This window comes from Notechis scutatus, chromosome 1 (genome assembly GCF_049901735.1).
Source record: "Notechis scutatus isolate UNSWTSFEM ecotype Mainland chromosome 1, rNotScu1.2, whole genome shotgun sequence".
Taxonomy (NCBI): Eukaryota; Metazoa; Chordata; class Lepidosauria; order Squamata; family Elapidae; genus Notechis; species Notechis scutatus.
The window spans coordinates 118,607,011-118,626,855 of NC_142009.1; the positions used below are offsets into that span (position 1 = coordinate 118,607,011).

Sequence of the window (19,845 nt, forward strand, 5' to 3'; positions counted from 1 at the left end):
TTTTTTAAAACAGCAAAATTCCCAGCTGTTCAGAAACTTACTATATGTTGCAAAAAAATAATAATGGCTGAGGCATTGGGACTTTTCACCTAATGGTGGAATCTATGTGATATGCTTCTATTAATTACAGAGGATGTCTGGAGTACTAAGGGTTTTTATTCAGTATTTGTAAATGACAGATCTTTCCTAATTATGGATATGCCAATCATTTATTTCTTAAAGAAAGTGGGGAAAACTTTTAGCCTTTTGACCTTGTGTTGCAATTTCAATTTTAAAAAGTCCTTGAACTATACATCTCTGCTAAGAGTTAATATTCTCTAGAGAGAATCAATCAGAAATAGAATTTGCATCAAAAGCCAAACTCTGACATAATTAATTATGGTGAATTAAGGTACCATTCTGAGAAATTTAAAAATAAAATACTTGATAGAAAAAAAATCAATTTCAAATTCACATTGATATTGGTCATTACAAGATGTTTTAGGAAACAATCCCCTATTCCATAATTTAAGTTGAAAAGGAAGGCCTCTGCATTTATTCAACATTCCCCTTCTCCATTGTAGAATAATCATTTTAGGTGACTCAGTATTAATTATATTGGAATAAATTGCAATTTATATAGCTACTATACACTCACAGACACACATGGATTGTAGTTATATTATATTGTAATATGTATGTATGTGTGAGTGTGTAATTTATATAGCTATTACACACACACACACACACACACAGAGAGAGAGAGAGAGAGAGAGAGAGAGAGAATGAAAGTCATATATAGCTATAAATACATCTAAATTTCAGCAAGAATTACACACTTGATTTATAAAGTAAACAATATCTAAGTATAATTATAATACCTTGTAGATATCTAATGGTCACAATAAAGAATGTGACCATTTAGTCACATTTAGTGCTTTCCAATATAAAATAGTTCAGAACCTTTTCCTGAAAGTTGCTGGGTGGGAAAATATAACCTACAAATAACAATTCCTAATCATGAAGTCTATTCAGAAAGGTAAAACTTAACTGTGTGCTTAAGTTGTCTGAAAAATATCATAATTAGGCTCATAAATTGGCACCTTTCATTGCACTACAATTTTAAAAATTCTAATATCTGAATTCACAATTTCAGAGCTAATTTTTAGTATCAGATCTGCTTTATTCAAAGGAACATATTATAAATGTTACTCAAATTTTAGCCACCAAAAACTGAAGTGGCAATCATGAAACTGCCAAACACCCAATCAAGCAATATCTGACACCAATAAAATAAAAATTTATTAACACCTTTCTTCAGAGCTTCATTCCCATTCAGTGGAGAATTTTAGTTGCTGCCTGCCTCTTTCTAAATAAAAGCTGGTCAGTTTTTTCCTTCAAGTTCTATTTGTGCTGCCTTCAAAAGTGTACCCAAGCGCCATAAATAAATACAGAACAAAGGGAATTCATCAGAGAGATGGAGGACAGCTTGATCAATGTCCTGCAAAAACTTTTTTTTCTCTTTTTCTTCATAACTAAGACCGGTTTTGTTCTTTTGTTCGGTGTGTGTTTCAAGAAGCTGTTCCAAAATGTTACACAGAAAGAAGATATTTTCATACTGTACATTGTATTTGGCTTGAATCTGGGATGGAAAAAAAAGATAAAGAGCAGCATCAGTATGAAATAATGTATACAGTAGCTTGAAAGAAAAATATATATGATTATTTTGTACATGCATTATTTTATTTATTTAATTTATATAGCACTTAGCACTTAGACTTATATACCACTTTATAGTGCTTTACAGTCCTCTTTAAGCGGTTTACAGAATCAGCATATTGCCCCCAACAAGTTGAGTCCTCATTTTACCCACCTCAGAAGGATGGAAGGCTGAGCCTGGTGGGATTCGATCTGCCAAATTGCAGGCAGCTGGCTGCAGCAGAAGTAGCCTGAAGTACTGTACTCTAACCACTGCGCCACCAAGGCTCTGCCCATCTCACGCTCAATGGAGTCGGGGTGGGATCTTCCTCCTAGTCCACTACCCCAGTGTGGAATGCCCTCATTGGGATCCCAGTGAAATTGGCAAAGCCAGATTTTGAGGCTCTTTCAGAAGACCAAGAGGGTGAGTGAGGATCTCACCTCAAGGGACATGTTCCAGAGGGCTGGAACCAAGGCCATTCTCCTGGATCCTGCCAGCTGGAATTATATTATGCAATACTTGATGGTACATTACTAATAGTATGCACAGAATGCACCAAAAAAATCCTGATTGAAATAATGTCTAATCTACTGGTGGTTTAATTTATGATGGGTTATTCATCAATGTACTTAGTAGTTAGTAGTAGTAGTACATTGTTAGTATTGTTGCAATCAATGATAATAAACAAATGCAGATTGAAAATAATCCCTAGAAAAATGTATGGTGCAGATACAATGCATTCATTAAACAAGAAAAAAAAAATCACATTGCTTCACAGGAGACAGGTCTGGTTTTCTTTGTTTCTAACAGATCGATGAAAATGATTGGCCATATCAAATTAAAGTAGAAATGAGGAAACCATCAATACCTTGATTAATCTATTATGCATAGATTTTTCAGCCTTCATGTCAACATCCTTTTTTAATTAATGTAAATGTATTGTTTTATTGAAAGATGTCAACGTTTGCTTTTCTTGAACAGCAATGAAGCAAATGCTTTGAATACAGCTTTCACTTTCTATAAAGACAATCCAACGGGCTGAAAATGGGGTGGAATAATACCTGACTCCAACCTCACCCAGAGAACTCATGCCAAAGTTAAATAAAAGATGTGACTGTGTATAATTTGGATACAATCTTTTCCCTAACGCCAAAATTGAATGAATTCAACCCCAGAGAAAGGTAAACCATCAAAATACCAAGTTCCTCAACCACTGCATGTAAGCCAGCAGAATACCATGGATGATGATATGGAAAGCATCTGAGAAATCAAACCAAAATGGTTGCACCAGCCATGTTGGTTGTCCCCATAGCCATCAATGCTGCCTCAGTATATTTTTGAGCCTGAACACCTTGTTGAAAAGGATGCATATAATCAGCTCAGTGATAAGGCGTCAGTGATAACATCCTCACCATCTTCTGGATAAAAACTGCCAAATATAGTTAGATCTAGAGAAATATTCTTGAGAAGGGGGCATGACACCACTCCTTCCAAAAAGCAGGGACCATCCCCTCCTTCTACAAAACACATATTACAACATGGCCCAACCGCATGCCTTCCCCTGGGCTGACTTCACAAACAGAAGGGACACGGATATAATAAATAGGTGGTTGGATTAGCAGTCTTGGGGGTTCTGCTTATCTCTTAGGAGTTAGCAGGTTCTAACTTATTATTTATTTATTTGTTACATTTATTTATTTATTACATTTATTTGCCACCTATCTAAATTTATTTGCCGTTTATCTCACCATGGTGCTACTCTAGGCAACTTACAATAAAAAGGAAGAAATGAAAATAGTCCAAACGAAACAGAAGTAAAATAATAGAACAATAAAAGAAACAATAGAAAATTTTAAAAAAGAACACTTGTCTCAGGTAACCGTATAACACCACTTTGATGTGTCTTGAGCAGTTGGAGTCCAATTCTGACTCTATGGCCCTGTATAATATTCTTAAGACTCATTTTTCCCTAGCAGAGTAGGAGTCACTTAAAAAGATCTGCTGGACAGCTATCTGGAGATGTGATTTTAAGCAGAAAAAAAATGTTTTTAACTACTCTTATCATCACAATATAATCCCTAACATGGGGTCTTATTTGAGTTTCATCATACTCCTTATCTCTGTTATAGAAATTTTATTATTTGAAACAGTTGATTGTCTTCTGTTGTTACAAAGCTGCAGTCTTTTCCTGTATTCGTTGCAATTAAATTCTCATAGGTTAACAAATATTTTTCCTTGAGTCTTTTGACTTTGAAGCTGGGTGGCTCTTGGACAGCTCTGCCCCGAAACTATGGCTTTCAATTAAACCCCTAGCATACATCTTAAACCTCTGGTAGAGAGCTATCCACTTTTCCATAACAAAGAAGATTGAACAGATAAGTATAAAATATGATAGATAGCATGAAGTAAACTTATATGGAATTGACTCCAAAAGGATAACTAGAAAAGCTTGTAGTTCTTGAAGAAAAACATCTGCTATAAGGTTTACCAGCCTATATTAATTAATGTCTCATAATAAAACATGGACACAAAATACACATTAGTAAGTTCTCTTTATTTACAGTTACATTGCCAGACACTATTTATTTGTTAAAATTTTCAGGTTTAAATAAAACATTGGAAGCCATTTTAAAATGAAACAACATTCATGAAATTTTACATGTATTATCCGTTTGTGGAGAACAATTAACCTACTTTTTGACACAAGAGTTTGAATTACACAGCAATATTACAGGAAAGGCATATGCAGCACACCCATATATTTATAGTTGAACATTTGGAGTGCATTAAAAAATGCTGAAAGGAAGGTATGATTAATGAGCCCATTGAACAAATAAAAATGAAAACAGACCCTGTGAAAATTAATATTTAAGCTTCCTGTCCTCCTGTTATTTTCTTTATTAAAAGATTCCAGGTGGTTGAAATTAGATTAAAGTTCTAATTCCAATTGTTATGGAACAAAAGCCTGACACAAAGTTTCTGCTACTCATGCAAAATCTCTGCGGACTTGAAAAACCACTTATGCATATATATGAAAACATTAAGGTAAACTGGTAATTTCTAACTGGGTTCTAACCCAAGGTAGCTTTTTTCGGAATAGGTAAGGCCTTTCAAAAGCCATTGTGTGAGTGCCCCCATAACTTATCTTCAGAATTCCAAATAGGCCTATCAGTCTAAAAAGGTTGGTGACTCCTTTTATGAAATGTTATAATAATTAATTGGCTGCTGTTAAAAGATTACATTAACTATATTCCCCTTATTTTGAACTAATGCAGTGTTTCAAATATTTTGTTATGGCTGTCAAGAATATTCCATCCTAAGAAGACTATTAATGATAGCCAAACAGAATTTGCAAATTCCGTATTTCTTAGTCAAATTCTTATACAATCCTCCCTACCCCAAAAGAGGGACTTATTGTATAAGTATTGCATTAAATAATGCATTATTAGTAAGAATGGTAAATTGAAGGTTTGATGATGATGAAGATGAAGATGATATGCCAGGTCTTAGGAAGGAACTGATAGGTGGACAAAAATGCCAAATCCAATCTAAATGTCTGGCTGTGTGGCCAACCATAACAATACTCCAAGAGTCATATGATCTAGCCACCTCAGCCTATTTTTTGATTACATAGGATTTCTTCAAGTATCAGTTTTTTCTCCAACAATTTGTGCTTTGTTTAAAACATTTAAAGATTAACTTCACTTTTAGCATTTCTAACATACTAATCTAATATCAAGTAACTTGTTTCTTGTGGTTCAAGATATTGAGCCACAATTTTCCCTAGCATCATAGTTCGAAGGCATCAGTATTTCTTCAGCTTTACTGATGGTTCAACTTTCACAGCATATACTGTGTTACAACTGGAAAAAACACAGCCTTGATAATATAAACCGTTGAAGAAAGCGACATTATTTTCTTCCATTTACAGAGAGCACTCTGCCAATTCTCCAGGATTTTCTCAAAGAAAATACATTAAAATTTGACCATGTCAAATTTTCAATCTGGAACCTGTGAAGAGCAATGTTGCTATTTTTAAGTTTTCTGACAGACTGTAAACTAAAATGTTGAAGAAGACTGAAGCAAAGTAGAGGTTGGGTAGATTTGCCTTTTCTTTGTTAGTATTTCTCTCTCTTAGCTGAGGAGCAAATATATTTTCTTCTTCTCCATTTATTTTGGACTTATCTAAAGAAGTCTTAGTTTTCCTTCATTACCTTCACATCATGTGGAACATTAACTTTCTAGATCTGCTCTCTACAGTTTCAGGTTACTTTGATGACTTGACTTTCTTTTCATCTTCTGTATATGTCTACTTTTGTTTTCAGATCTTTAAGAAACATTTTGTGCATTTACACTGGCTTCTTCTGCTGTCCTCCATTTTTTTCTCATTTGGATTGCTTGCAATTATGCTTTTATCTTTTTTAAGGAACTCTAATTAGCCTTAAGCTTCTTTTCTCATTAGTTTCTTCCCATGTCCTATTTATCATTTCTCTTAGTTTATTAAAATTTACTTTTCTGAAGTCCAAGATCTGCATTTAACTATTTTCAGCTTTAGTTTCCCTTAAAATTTCTAATTCAAACTGTTGAACATCACATTTACTATACAGCATTGGGATACATCAGGTAACAACTTGTTAAAATTGAACCTGCCCATTCAATTCAATTCATTTGAGATTGCTTGCTATGGTTCTCTCCTGCTGATAGCTTCCATTTTATGCAAATTTTCCCCTTGGAAGTACAGAAAATGCCCTATTGTACAAGTATAGGACTCTAAAATTAAAGTAGCACTATCACAATGCGCATTTGATCCTGAAGAACACATTTGATACTGTTGTTTTTATTATTTTTTATTATCCATATTCTTTAAACTTCTTTTAATTTTGTTGTACTTAGAGTCCTCATAGATTTGGGCAGGGTATACATACTGCAAAAGATACATTACAGGTAGTAATTGACTTATGTTCAGTCGCTTAACAACCTGTCATGCCCCTGTCGGAGTCTGAATCTGAGGTTTCTTACTTATCCAACTTTTCTTCATGTTCAAGGTTTAATAAGAATTATTTGATAGCTCTTAAAATACAGATACAAAAGCTATGTTTGCCTGATGAATCTTATATAAACTTATAATTTGTAAACCCAAACACACCATGGTTTTAGACTGTGGTCTATAACCAATCCTAAACCATGTTTAGATCTATATAGACTATAAAGGACCATTTATGTCCATTCTTGCACCCTCTTGTTTCTCTGGGACTTGTTCATACGGTGTTTTTAATGAACAGTGTCTACCAAATTCTGGATGAAGCAAAACAGTATTTAAAAATAATCTGATACTTTCATTTAAGTATAGAAGTATAACTTATAATGATTTATAATTTAAATTATCAATAGAAGCAAATTGAAAAATGTATAAAAAGGATATATTTTCTATGTATAAAAATATATACAAAGTTAGGATTATTTGCTTACTAAAACTGGCAGAGGTACAAAACAGCTTTTTATTTTAACACCATCATTTCTTCTATCAAGAACTTATTATTTGAGCTGCAAATTTTTTTATTGAGAGGGTGAAGTATAAATGTCAAACTAAGTCAAGTTTAATTTAGTTGTTTAACCATAAGCCATAACATTTAGGGTGGAAGAATAAAGGATCAATAGGTTATCACACAGACAGCATTTCATTTAAACTTTAAAATATCATTTATACTGACCACACATAAAACCCTTGGATTCTAATGTAAAAGTACCCATTTCCCAAAGTTGGTTAAACCACAATTATACAAAATGTAAACATTATGTATAATATTAATTCAGATTGCCATAAAATTAACTAATTATTTTTAGATATACTGTACATTCAGAATAATGTTTTATTAAATGTTCCTAAAGTTCTATTCAGGGAAGAAATAATTACATATATTAATTTGACTTAGCCTTTGAGACAAAGTTTAATATTTTGCGATGCCCATTTTCTTTTGAACTACACACTTATTCCATGAAAATTTGACAGGAGGGAATACAGAAATTCATTATCTTTGTTGTTCTTATTGCTGAGAGATAGCCCTTCAATACTGGAAATGCAATTTTCCTCAGTGATTTGAAGACCTGATGCTACTTGCAATTCAGGAACAGTTTGCTTATAGACATACATATTTCTATGGACAAAACATACACATATACAGGTGAAACTCAAAAAATTACAATATCGTGCAAAGGTTCATTTATTTCAGTAATGCAACTTAAAAGGTGAAACTAATATATGAGATAGACTCATTACATGCAAAGCAAGATAGTCCAAGCCATGATTTGTCATAATTGTGATGATTATGGCTTACAGCTCATGAAAACCCCAAATCCACAATCTCAGAAAATTAGAATATTACATGCAATCAATAAAACAAGGATTGAACCTAGATCAATATCGGACCTCTGAAAAGTATAAGCATGCATATGTACTTAGTACTTGGTTTGGGACCCTTTTGCAGCAATTACTGCCTCAATGCGGCGTGGCATGGAAACTATCAGCCTGTGGCACTGCTGAGGTGTTATGGAAGACCAGGATGCTTCAATAGAGGCCTTCAGCTCTTCTGCATTGTTCGGTCTCATGTCTCTCATCTTTCTCTTGGCAATGCCCCATAGATTCTCTATGGGGTTCAAGTCAGGCAAGTTTGCTGGCCAATCAAGCACAGTAATCCCACGGTCATTGAACCAGGTTTTGGTGCTTTTGGCAGTGGGGGCAGGTGCCAAGTCCTGCTGGAAAATGAAGTCAGCATCCCCATAAAGCTCGTCTGGTAGATGGCTGCGTTGATCCTGGACTTAATGAAGCACAGTGGACCAACACCAGCAGATGACATGGCTCCCCAAATCAACACAGACTGTGGAAACTTCACACTGGACTTCAAGCCTCTTGCAGTGTGTGCCTCTCCATTCTTCCTCCAGACTCTGGGTCCTTGGTTTCCAAATGAAATGCAAAAGTTGCTCCCATCAGAAAAGAGGACTATGGACCACTGAGCAACAGACCAGTTCTGTTTTTCTTTAGCCCAGGTAAGACGCTTCTGACGTTGTTTGTTGTTCAGGAGCAGCTTGACAAGAGGAATACGACATTTGAAGCCCATGTCCAGGATCCGTCTGTGTGTGGTGGCTCTTGGTGCACTGATTCCAGCCTCAGTCCACTCCTTGTGAAAGTCCCCAACACTTTTGAATGGACTTTTCCTAACAATCCTCTCCAGGCTGCGGTCATCCCTGCTGCTTGTGCACCTTTTTCTTCCACATAACTTTCTATTAATGTGCTTTGATACAGCACTTTGGGAACATCCAACTTTTTTGCAATTACCTTTTGAGGCTTTCCCTCCTTATGGAGGGTGTCAATGATGGTTTTCTGCACAACTGTCAGGTCAGCAGTCTTTCCCATGATTGTGATTCATCCTAGGGCATGGAGGGAGAGTGGATAAGGGAGAGATGTGGTCTACTCAGGAGGAGAGGGCCCTGATCCTCTTCATGGGCTGCAGCTGTGACAACTGAATAAGAGGACGGACATGCGTACGGTTGAGTGCTGGAAACAAAGTGTGGAAATATCTCTAGTTTATGGTTCCTCTCTGAGTTTGGTGTCCTTCCCAGTGTGTGTTCTGTTATCTGTGGACGTCCTCCAGCCCTTATCTTGCCTGGTTTGTGTTGTTTTTTACTCTTTATAATTTAAACGGCATTTCCTCCTTCTGGTAACTGCTAGTGTGGGAGTTTTTTGTCTCCAGTCAAGGATATTGGGAGCTTGGAAGCAAAGTGAAAGAATAAAAGGGGCTTCACCTGGTTTTTGTGACTGTGTTTATTTTGTATCCCACCCTAGGTCATCAACTCATAAGGCTGCAGAGTATAGCTCACAGGTTCCATTATGAGCAAAATTATATAGTCTATATGCCTTTCTCAATTTTTTATGCTGAAGGAGCCTTTGAAATAATTTTCAGTATCTGAGAACATATTTTAAAAATTATGAAAACTTCACAATATAATTCATTTCTAAGTGACACAATCCATGTTTTACAATGTTTTCAATGGCAAAGAAAAAGGCTGGCAGTGTCAGCTTTGAAATTCAGCTGCCACTTTTTTTTTTAGAGAGTTAGAGGAGTTGAAAAGTTCAAGGTTATTCTGTGTCGTATTAAGAATTTCCAGTTGCAGTTAATTGGTTCTCGTGATTTATGAAGTGTAGAAGTGGGAGGAGAGAAGGGAGGAGAGAAGGTGGATTCTGTGTAACGCCCGAAAAAACTTTCACTTGGGAAATTGCTTTTGACATGCCAGATCCATTTCTAATAAATCAATTGGAGAGATAACGTCTCGGAGTGATTGATATCATGGATACTTTCTGACAGGCAGCCAAATCTGGATAGGTAAAAAAAATTCACACCTGTCCTGCTTCAGGCTTCTATCAAACATGGTGCTCTGAAGATTATCAGTTTTACTTCAAAGCTGAAGAGTTAACAATGAAGAAAAGGATGTAAACAGAGCAGAAGCTTGCTCACAGTGTTTTCTTTGAAATAGAGCAAACAGAAGAATCGTCCAATGCCAATCCAGGGTTACTAGTTGGTGCAGCAGTCACAAGTTCAAGATTTCTTTTACAAACAGGAACATCACATAAAAGCCAGAGGTCAGACACTGATTCAGCAAAAACTTGGTCAGAACTGCACTGGCAGCTAAGACTGCAGCCAGCTGTCACTAATCAAGAGATTTACTCTCTTGCTTGATGAAGAGACTTACACTACTCTGGTCTCTTCTCTACTCATCGGGGAACAGGATAGGAGGCCTTACAACATTCTCATCTGACTTCTCCAGTTGCTGAAGTGGTGCCTATAATTAATTAGTCTCATGTGATTCTTGGCTTTGTATCTTCTGAAGCTGGCATTCCACAGGCTCAGCCACTGCAGCTTCTTCAGGCTCATATTCTGAATCTGAGTCCTCAGCTTGGGCTATGACACCCACCACTGCAAGAACCAGCATTGCATGGCACATGAAGTCCAAAAATAATTTGTTTTTTTTTTTTATTACAATCTCTGATGAAACTCTAGATCATGGGTATCAAACTTGTGGCCATCGTGTGACTATTGTGATGTTTCCCCCCTTTGTAGAACTGGGGTGGGCATGGCCTACACGTGATGCATCCGGCCCGCTGGCCACCAATTTGTCACCCCTGCTCTAGATTCTGTGGAGCCCCAGTTAAGAATGATGTACAGAATTGTGATAGAAACTTATTTCATTGAGGATACCAAATATTTAACGCATATCCAAATCAGAACTAAGGTTGAAGGCTATAAAGTTTTATTTCTCTCTGTAACCTGATATAGGACAATGGCCTGTGCTCTCTGATAATTACTTGCAACCTTTCCATCTCTATGGTGGGCAGACAGCTATTTAATTCAATTTTATTGCAGAAAAGGGCTAATTATATCTGTTTACCAAAAACAATATGTGGATAGATTAGACCAGCATGCTATTCTAGAGAGGGCTGCTAAATATATATTTTCCTTTCATAATTTGATATTTAAAACATTACTGGTCCTTTTTCATGCTCACACCTGTGCCCAAGATACTTTGTTGGGAAGACGGAAACTGAAGCACTATAATTATTTAGCTGACCCAAATAATGCTCTCTTATTGACAATTAACTCCAAATATGGAAATCTCAACAGTTTTATACTGACACCTGGGAAAGTGTCAGTGCATTCTAACTTGTTAACTAAATTGTGCTACATCCATGCTGGCACTTTAACTCTTGAAATGGTTCCCTTCAGACCCATGAGCTGATCAGCAAATTTGAACCTTTTAATGCACATATGTCTTTGTTTTTAGATCGTCTTTTCTGTTTGAGGAACTTATGTCTCAGACCCATAGATGAAACTTACTATCTTTTTAAAAACATATTTGCCCATTCCATGTGGCTAATAAATGCATAATAAATGTTTCTCAAGTGCTCCAAAGATTCTATTTCTAGCAATGTTTTATTATTTATGCCTACCTCTTTATTGTAGTCTTGATTTAGTTTTTGTTACATTATTCAGGATCTTCCTTGAGTTACTTCCAGCACTGAATATAGTGAAATACCTCCTTATACCTCGGTGCTACATCAACCTTTATATACATAAGCTGCCCCAAGTTTCTTAAATTCACAATACTTTAAAGAATATGTGGAATATATGTCAACACCTTGCAAGACTAAGAAAAACCGGATCCCTTCATCCAAAATATATGTTAAAAATAACATCCCCTTCCATAACACAAAAATCTCATTTCAAATCACTGATCCTTCCAATCAGTGATTTGCCCAAGTTAATACTAAACTTTTGAATCTTTTGTTCGCTATGCTATCCACACAGACATATTATACAGTACAATGGAATAATTCAAGAATGAAAACAAACATCCCAAGCCTGAAACTATACATTTTTTAATTCCTCATTTGATTAGACTACAAAGGAATCTTGCCTTAACATAAAAAATGCATCATATAGTTTAAGCACTTCACCTTTTCTGCTTTCCAAATAGAAGGTGAACCAGTTGATAATAAATACCATGTGACTTTGCTTTATTTCCAGTAAATCAAACACATCTGAAATGCAGTCCATTTATCAGAAGTAAAGGAAGTGTTCTGTTGAACTTCTGATATGTGGTTTAGTTAGAAATTCTCTTTTGTAGCATTTCTGGCAATTACCTTTAAAATGTAAAGTAAAAACCAAGGATGAAAAGGAAATGGATTTTTGTGGTACTATAAACTCTAGATCTCCAGGGACAAAACAAAAACAACATCAACAACACCTTACTCTTCAGCAGCTGATCCTCACTTTGCTATTTCTTTAAGCTAGCATCATATTCCAGAATAATTAGTAATAATTAGCATCTCTAGAAGAATAATTCAATGATAGGTATATTGTTAAACTGTGGATATTAAATGGTGGTATAATTTTTCCTAACTGATTTGCAGTTGGAAAAATCTAGAGAGACATTAACTGTTTCTAAACAACTCACCCCCGCCCAACTCTTATTTTCCTTAAACACTTCGATGTGTTGATGAATTGAAAATACTGATTTCTAAACAAGGTGCTTTTAAAATTGTTTCAACTGTAAAACATGCTAGGCAAATTATAAAATAAAGTTTTAATCCATATGATACTTATCAAGATTGATTTTGCTAAGAATGACAGATGAGTCTTAGCTCCAGAAAATTAGTGTTTGCTCTAACTCTTATGAATGTAATAAACTACACTGTTGTCTGTAGAATTTCATGTGGGGACTCACTTTATCACTTAAAGTATTTACAACCTACTTTATTTCTGGGCAAGGAACTAGAATAAGCCGAAATAAATCCTACAACAATAAATGCTTCAAATTCTATAATGCACTATTATAAAAGAAAGCAAGAATGGTTCCTAATGACAGAAAAGTTTTGATAAATAGCCAAGTCTTCTTTTGGCTGACAACTAGCCTTAGCATAGAGCATTCTATTGCTATTGTGAACTGTGTATGCAGACATATTCTAAAAAGTAGCACTCCAAGGAGAAATATAGAAATATATACCAGAAGTCCTTGTTTAGTAACAATTGGAACTAGCAACTCAGTGATTAAGTGAGTCAATTGCTAAGTGAAAACCACGTGATTGGATATAGGCTTGCAATTTTACTTCAGCCTTCCTTTGTTTTATAGCAGGGGTATCAAACTCACCCCGCTAGGGCCAAATGCATCATGCGCAGGCCACGCCCGGTTTAGCAAAAGGGAAAAAAAGTTGTGATACGTCACATGATGAGACTGCGATGACACAAGTTTGACACCCATGCTTTATAGTGTTAGAAGGATAAAGCAAGATTTCAGCTTGATTGGATGAAAACATGAAGGCCAATAACCATGATTTCAAAGGAGGAAACAGCCCACATTTGAATTGTAAGGCAATACTAACAAGTCACAATGCTGCCCTTGGGTTTTTCTGCTGTCTTGCTAGTTGTAGCTAGGACTGGGTTACCCCAATAGCAATCCAACCCCAGTTCTGATATAACCCAGGTTTCCAGTGGGAAAGAAATATAATAACGTGATATTTTTTTAAAAAGCATTAATACTTAATGGAACTAACCTGCCATAAACTCCTTTGAATTTTCTCAAGGGAGTTCCTCTCTGAACTGATTTCACTTTTTATCTTCAAATTTATTTTCCGTATCCTTGAGGTTGATGGTTGGACTGTTTAATTGCAATGATGACATACAATGAGTCTCTGTTATATGCCAGTTTGGAGGAGGAAGATGCTGGAACTGGAGCCCTCAGATGGGATTGGCATAAATCCCCAGAAGTGCTCAGAGAGCCTGGGGGCTGAGGAAAATGCAGTCCTGGGCTTGTCTGGCATTAGAGTGAGCAGTCGACTGGACTGCTCACTCTGCAGTCAGCAACCTACACTAGCAGAAGCAGGGGAGGATTGTCATTCATTCATTCATTCATTCATTCATTTATGTCAATCGCTTACAAGATAACAGGTATAAGTATAAACATAGTTATTAATACAAGAAATGGATACATATAAGAAAAATAAAAAGAAACAATAGGACAGGGGCGGTAGGCACATTGGTGCACTTATGCACGCTCCCTACAGACCTCTTAGGAAAGGGGTGAGGTCAATAGTAGAAAGTCAAAGGTTAAAGTTTTTGGGGTTTGGGGGAGAAACCACAGAGTCAGGTAGAGTATTCCAGACACTGACCACTCTGTTGCAGAAGTCGTATTTCCTGCAATCAAGTTTGGTGCGGCTTACCTTGAGTGTGTATTTATTGTGTGCTCTTGTGTTGTTATGGTTGAAGCTGAGGAACAGCTGCTGCCTGCACCCAATCCACAAAAAGAAGAGTGGAGTGTAGAGAAGCACAGAGGAGGTTGGTGAGACTACTTGCAAGGAAGCAGTATTATGTTTCCTAATGAAAAGCACTGGACTTGGGAGGTTTAGTCAGGCACAGGAGAAGGTGAGTTTATTGGAGACGACCATTTACTTCTATAATGCACTCTCTTTGACATCCGTTAATGTTGAACCTTATTCTTGCTTTTTGGACTGCAGACCCTGCTCTGTGGATTTGGAGCTTTGTTGTTGCCTGGTGGAATTGGACCTTGTCCTTGGAACTAGGCTCTTGTGGATTGGGGCCAAACTTTAGCAGCCTGACTACAGAAAGGTGTGGGGGCTGTCAGGTTGCTTTGAGAAACAGCTTGACACAATATAGTTGGGCAATAAACATACTATACCTGCTGCTGTTTGTGTGACTCAGATCATAACAGCCTGTAAGGGAATCCTGGCTTATCTCTAACATCCTGACTGATAAAGAAAGCTCTAACAGCCATCTTTCTCTCTCTCCCACCCCTCCAGTTGTGTTTGCAAATCCCATTCTAAAACTTCAAATTTGTTGGAAAGAGAGGGAGGTTTGTTTTATTTAGAACCTTTTCATGTAAAAAGTTACCCTATGTTTGGTTAGTTGACGTCCATGGAGAGAAAGATCCAGGGCCATTGCTGTGCTGTTTCTTTTTTACATATTGTATAAACCCACAGAAAATCATGCTCTTTGTCTCACTCAGAATAGTGTAACTTATGTTTAAAAAGAGTCCTAACATATGTTAATATAATTAGGGATAGGAGAGTTGTGAAATGTGTGTTACTAGCCTGATGTTTCAAGCTCCTCCTAACAATGAAAGGAATAAGCTAGCACTGCCTATTTGCCTAGCGGGCTTGTGGCTGGCAGTTTAGGAAGCAAATTAAAAGCCTTTAGTGTGAAACTGATTAGGGCCTTCTTAATATTAGGCAGCAGATAGTAACAGGCTAATTAAGGTCACAGAGCTGAGATTGTTAATTTGGGGTTAGCGCTTTCAGAGAGGAACTCTACTACCAGAAGAAGCTCAAGAAGATAATAGTTTAAGCCAGTGGTCGCCAACCAGTGGGCTGGGGACCACTGGTGGTCTGCGAGAAAATTTTGGTGGTCCGCAGAAAAATGTCACCCCCAAAGCAATTAATTCTGGCTATGCAGTAATACAAGGCTGTGCTGCCCACATGGCCCGCGGGAACACAAGGCTTGCGTCACTTGCATTGCGAACAACATGAGGTAGTGAGAAGAGGGGGGAAAGGGCAGAGAGGGGGAACTTACCCCACTTGCCCCACGTGCCTGGCCTGGCCTCCGGGCTGCTTTTTTTAGCTTCTTTCTTCTTTCTGCTTTTGGCTGCACACAAGGAAAGCAGCTTTCTTTCCCCAAAACTTCATCAGAAATGAGTCTTTGGGACCCTGCAAGGCATCCTGCTCCAAGAGGCTGCGCCGACGCGACAAGTCTCACAAAGACTCATTTCTGGCAGAGTTTGGGGGAGAGAAAGAAAGACTTTTGCTCTTCTGCTGCTTTCCTTGCATGAAGCCAAAAGTCTCTCCCCTCTCTCTCTCCCCGAGAACGGACCTGGCGACGGTATCCTGTGATCCCAAATAAAGAATGATCGATCCGTAGGAAAACGGGGTGGGGAATTTTCCTGCAGACATTTTTTGGGATTTTCCCAGGGTCTCTGGTCCGCGGGATTTAAAATGATGAGTTTGGTGGTCCCCGAGGTCCAATAGGTTGGTGACCCCTGGTTTAAGCAATTGCTTCACTCTGGAAAAATGGGTCAAGCACAGGACAATGACTAGTAACAGACTGTAATGCTGAACAGGTAATTCAGAAAAGCTGCAAAGGTCATAAAGGCATGAATTGGTCACAAAGGGATTTTTTTTCAATCATCATAACTACAAACTGAGGCAGTCCCTAAACCAGAATGGCCTGTAGATGAATTTGTAGTATGATGAATATGGATTTATCAGATGTAAATAGGGCTTAGATGAACTAATGAACATTCTATTGAATACAAACATATTTTAATACCCTAGCTTGCTTTTTGGATGATAGAGAAGTGATCAGCTATGTCAAAAATGTACATCAGTATTTCTAAAACACATTCTTATTCATTCCATAGCTACTACTTTCTCATACTCTGGAACAACAATACCTTGCTGTTTTCATTCCATTTAGTTACTTCCATCTAAATAAATTTCTTTTCCAGAGTTGTTATCTATCTGATTTCTACATAGATTTGAGATTTTCAGGTTCAAATTCTACATTTAACCGTTATTATCAGAGATCCCATATGTTTCAACTAAAAAGACTGATTCAGCATGATTGGCCATTCAGCATTTCAACTTTGTATACAGGTAGTCCTCGACCTACAGTAAATTATTTGCTTATAATGGCACTGCAAAAAAGACTTATGATTGGTTTTCACACAACCGTTGCAGCATCTGCATAGTCACATGATCAAAATTCAGATGCTTGACAACTGTAATGGATTAATGGACAGTTGCATTGTCCCGAGATCGTGTGATCACCATTTGTAACCTTCCCACCCAACTTCCCACAAGCGAAGTCAAGATTCACTTAATGAATCTGGATTCACTTAATGACCATCCATTTAACAACTGCAGTAATTCACAAAGTAATTCACAAAATGGGGCCAAACCCACTTAACAACTGTCTTGCTTAGCAATTGAAATTTTGGACTGAAATTGTGGTCGTACCTGCAATGTATTTTGTGGACAAGCTTCCCAGGGTTTTGCTATTTCATGCCAAAAATCATATAAAATTAAACTGCACCTCCGACATAAGAATGGGATTATCAAAACTGTAAAAGCAACTAGAGAACTTCCATTTGTTAAAAACTGAATAAACATGTTGCTCTGTTTACTCAGAGCAAGAGGGGAATAGCAAATGCAAGTGCTTTAACAGCTGTTATCCATGGAATATAATTATTTGATTTTATCTGATAGAAGTGTTGACCCACATTATAAATGAAGTGTACTTCAATTTGTGTTGTTTTTTTCTGTAGCATGAGAGGGTACAGTACATATCTACTTAGTGGAACAGCTCTAAAACAAATGAGTCCTACCATCATATTATTGGTATGTGGATATGTTTGAGTGGTTTTTGGCACAGCTTCAGGGAATTCTCAGGACTCAGTCAAACCTTCTGCAGCCACCTGTTATTTGACAGCCCAGAAGAAAGTGTGAAGCAAAGGCTACCATCAGTCTTTCTCCTGACAAGTACCTATCTCAGCATGTTTTTCCACAAGTTAAATCATCTTCAGCCGAGCATATCAGATCTGATTTTCTCCATCAATGGCTTTTGGTTTGTTTTACAGTTCTGTGCTGCTTTTTATTATTATAATCCATATCTGCTGTCAATAATATATTGGACAGATCTGTGTGCCCATATGACTAGTAGTTCAAGCCATGGGTTAGACATGCTTGCTCTAAGTTGTTGATTTTTTCCTGAACCCCTGCTACTACAATATTTTGGGTCTGGGATGATAGACTTGTGCCGGCTAAGTCACAATTACAATCATACAGGATGCATTTTCTTAATAGCAACAACTGCCACTTCCCAAAATGTTTGGAGGCTTTTTTTTCTCTTCCAGAATGCATAGAAGATTAAAAAGATTCAAGAAACAATCCATGGTATTTCTCACCATCTTTCATCAGACAATGAACTGTCATACAATTGTTACTACAGAGACTTGCCAATTATTTTTACAGAAAGACAAATGGGGCCCACTCTCAACATGCAGATAAAGATGCCCTAAATGCATTTTATCTTAAACCTTCTTATAATAAATCATTTCGTGTTCACAAAATCAATTTCATTTATTCAGCTGAAGAAAAAAATAACTTTTTGTTTTCTGATTGTCACATTCAGTTTTGTTGTACAATAAAAGAAAACAGCAAACATCTGCTTCTAATGTGCAGAGCACTGGTTCTTTTTTTTTTTTTTTAAACCATTGATCATTCTCCAGGTTGACTGGCAGCTCACATTTTTAAATACTTTCTTGCCATTTCTAGAGTTGACTTACAGCCAATGAAAGTTCTGATCAGCAAGGAACTATTATACCTCAACTGAGACAAAATACAAGGAACATCATAGAATTCAGCTGAAAGCGCAGAGAAAATACAAGAATTCAGCTGAAAGCGCAGAGTCAAGTGCATATCTCTAGTGCCCCTAGTATATTTCTGCGGGTGACAATTCATGCTTTCTTCTGCATTATTTATGTTCTCTATGCGCAGAACATTTTACAAAGAGCATGTTATGACAGCGCTCTATTCCTACAAGCTCAAAACAGATACAGGAGCATAACAGAGGAATGCAAGATGGAGGAATGGTAACAAGAATGGATTAAAAAATAATTTATATTTTAACTTATTTACAATAAGATAAAGGAACTATCTTTTCATCTCATATACCACTGCCAATTGTGGTATAAGATTCTAAGGAGCAGTTTAGTGAACTTGCTCCATTTTCTGGGAATCAAATCATTCTTAACAATACCTAATTTCTTTTCATTTTGTTACTAGGTATCTTTTAATTTCCTCATCTTAAGGGCACTGAGCCACATGATCTGATTATCTAAACACTATAGTCAACTGGTATAAAGCATTCAAAGCAGCCACTTTGCAAAGCATGTTGATGTAAGTCAGGCCAGTCACACTGGAGGCTCACAGGCCGGATGTGTCATGCGCAGGCCACACACACCCTGGCTCCGCAAAAGCAAAAAACTTCATGATATGTCATGATACATCACGTGACATGATTGAGTTTGACACCCATAGCACCCATAGTCAGTGGTTCTCAACCAGGGGTGGGATTCAAAACTTTTAACAACCAGTTCTGTGGGTGTGGCTTAGGTGGTGGGTGTGGCTTGGTGGTCATGTGACTGGGTGGACATGGCTTGGTGGTCATGTTATTGTCTGGGCGTGGCCAACTCAATATCACTCACATCGAGGCACACATCTCCTCGCCTGGCCTCCCATGACTGTGGGGATGCTGCAACAGTTGTAAGTGTGAAGAATGGTCATAAGTCACTTTTTTCAGTTCCATTGTAACTTTAAATGGTCACTCCACACAAGCAAAGTACCAGCAAAGAAGGGGGAAAAAACTGCAGAGAAGTTCCTGAGACAGGAAGTCTAGTCCTGCCAAGAATGTAATAAGGGTTAATGGAGAGGCAGTTTCTGTAAGCAACACCAGAATGTTTCCTTCCTGCCTTCCTTACAGGATTAGGCCAGTAATTTCTTCTAACAACCGGTTCTCCGAACTGCTTAGAATGTTAACAATCGGTTC

General features: G+C 37.2%; 1 protein-coding gene across 1 annotated transcript in view; it reads right to left on the reverse strand.

Moving 5' to 3' along the window:
• Positions 1 to 1,363: 1,363 nt before the first annotated feature.
• Positions 1,364 to 19,845, reverse strand: part of MEI4 (meiotic double-stranded break formation protein 4) — a 40,372-nt gene continuing 21,890 nt past the window's right edge. Inside the window, exon 5 of the mRNA XM_026665104.2 lies at positions 1,364 to 1,621. Within this exon, the coding sequence (XP_026520889.2) occupies positions 1,364 to 1,621 (258 nt within the window). The remainder of the gene's footprint in view (positions 1,622 to 19,845) is intronic.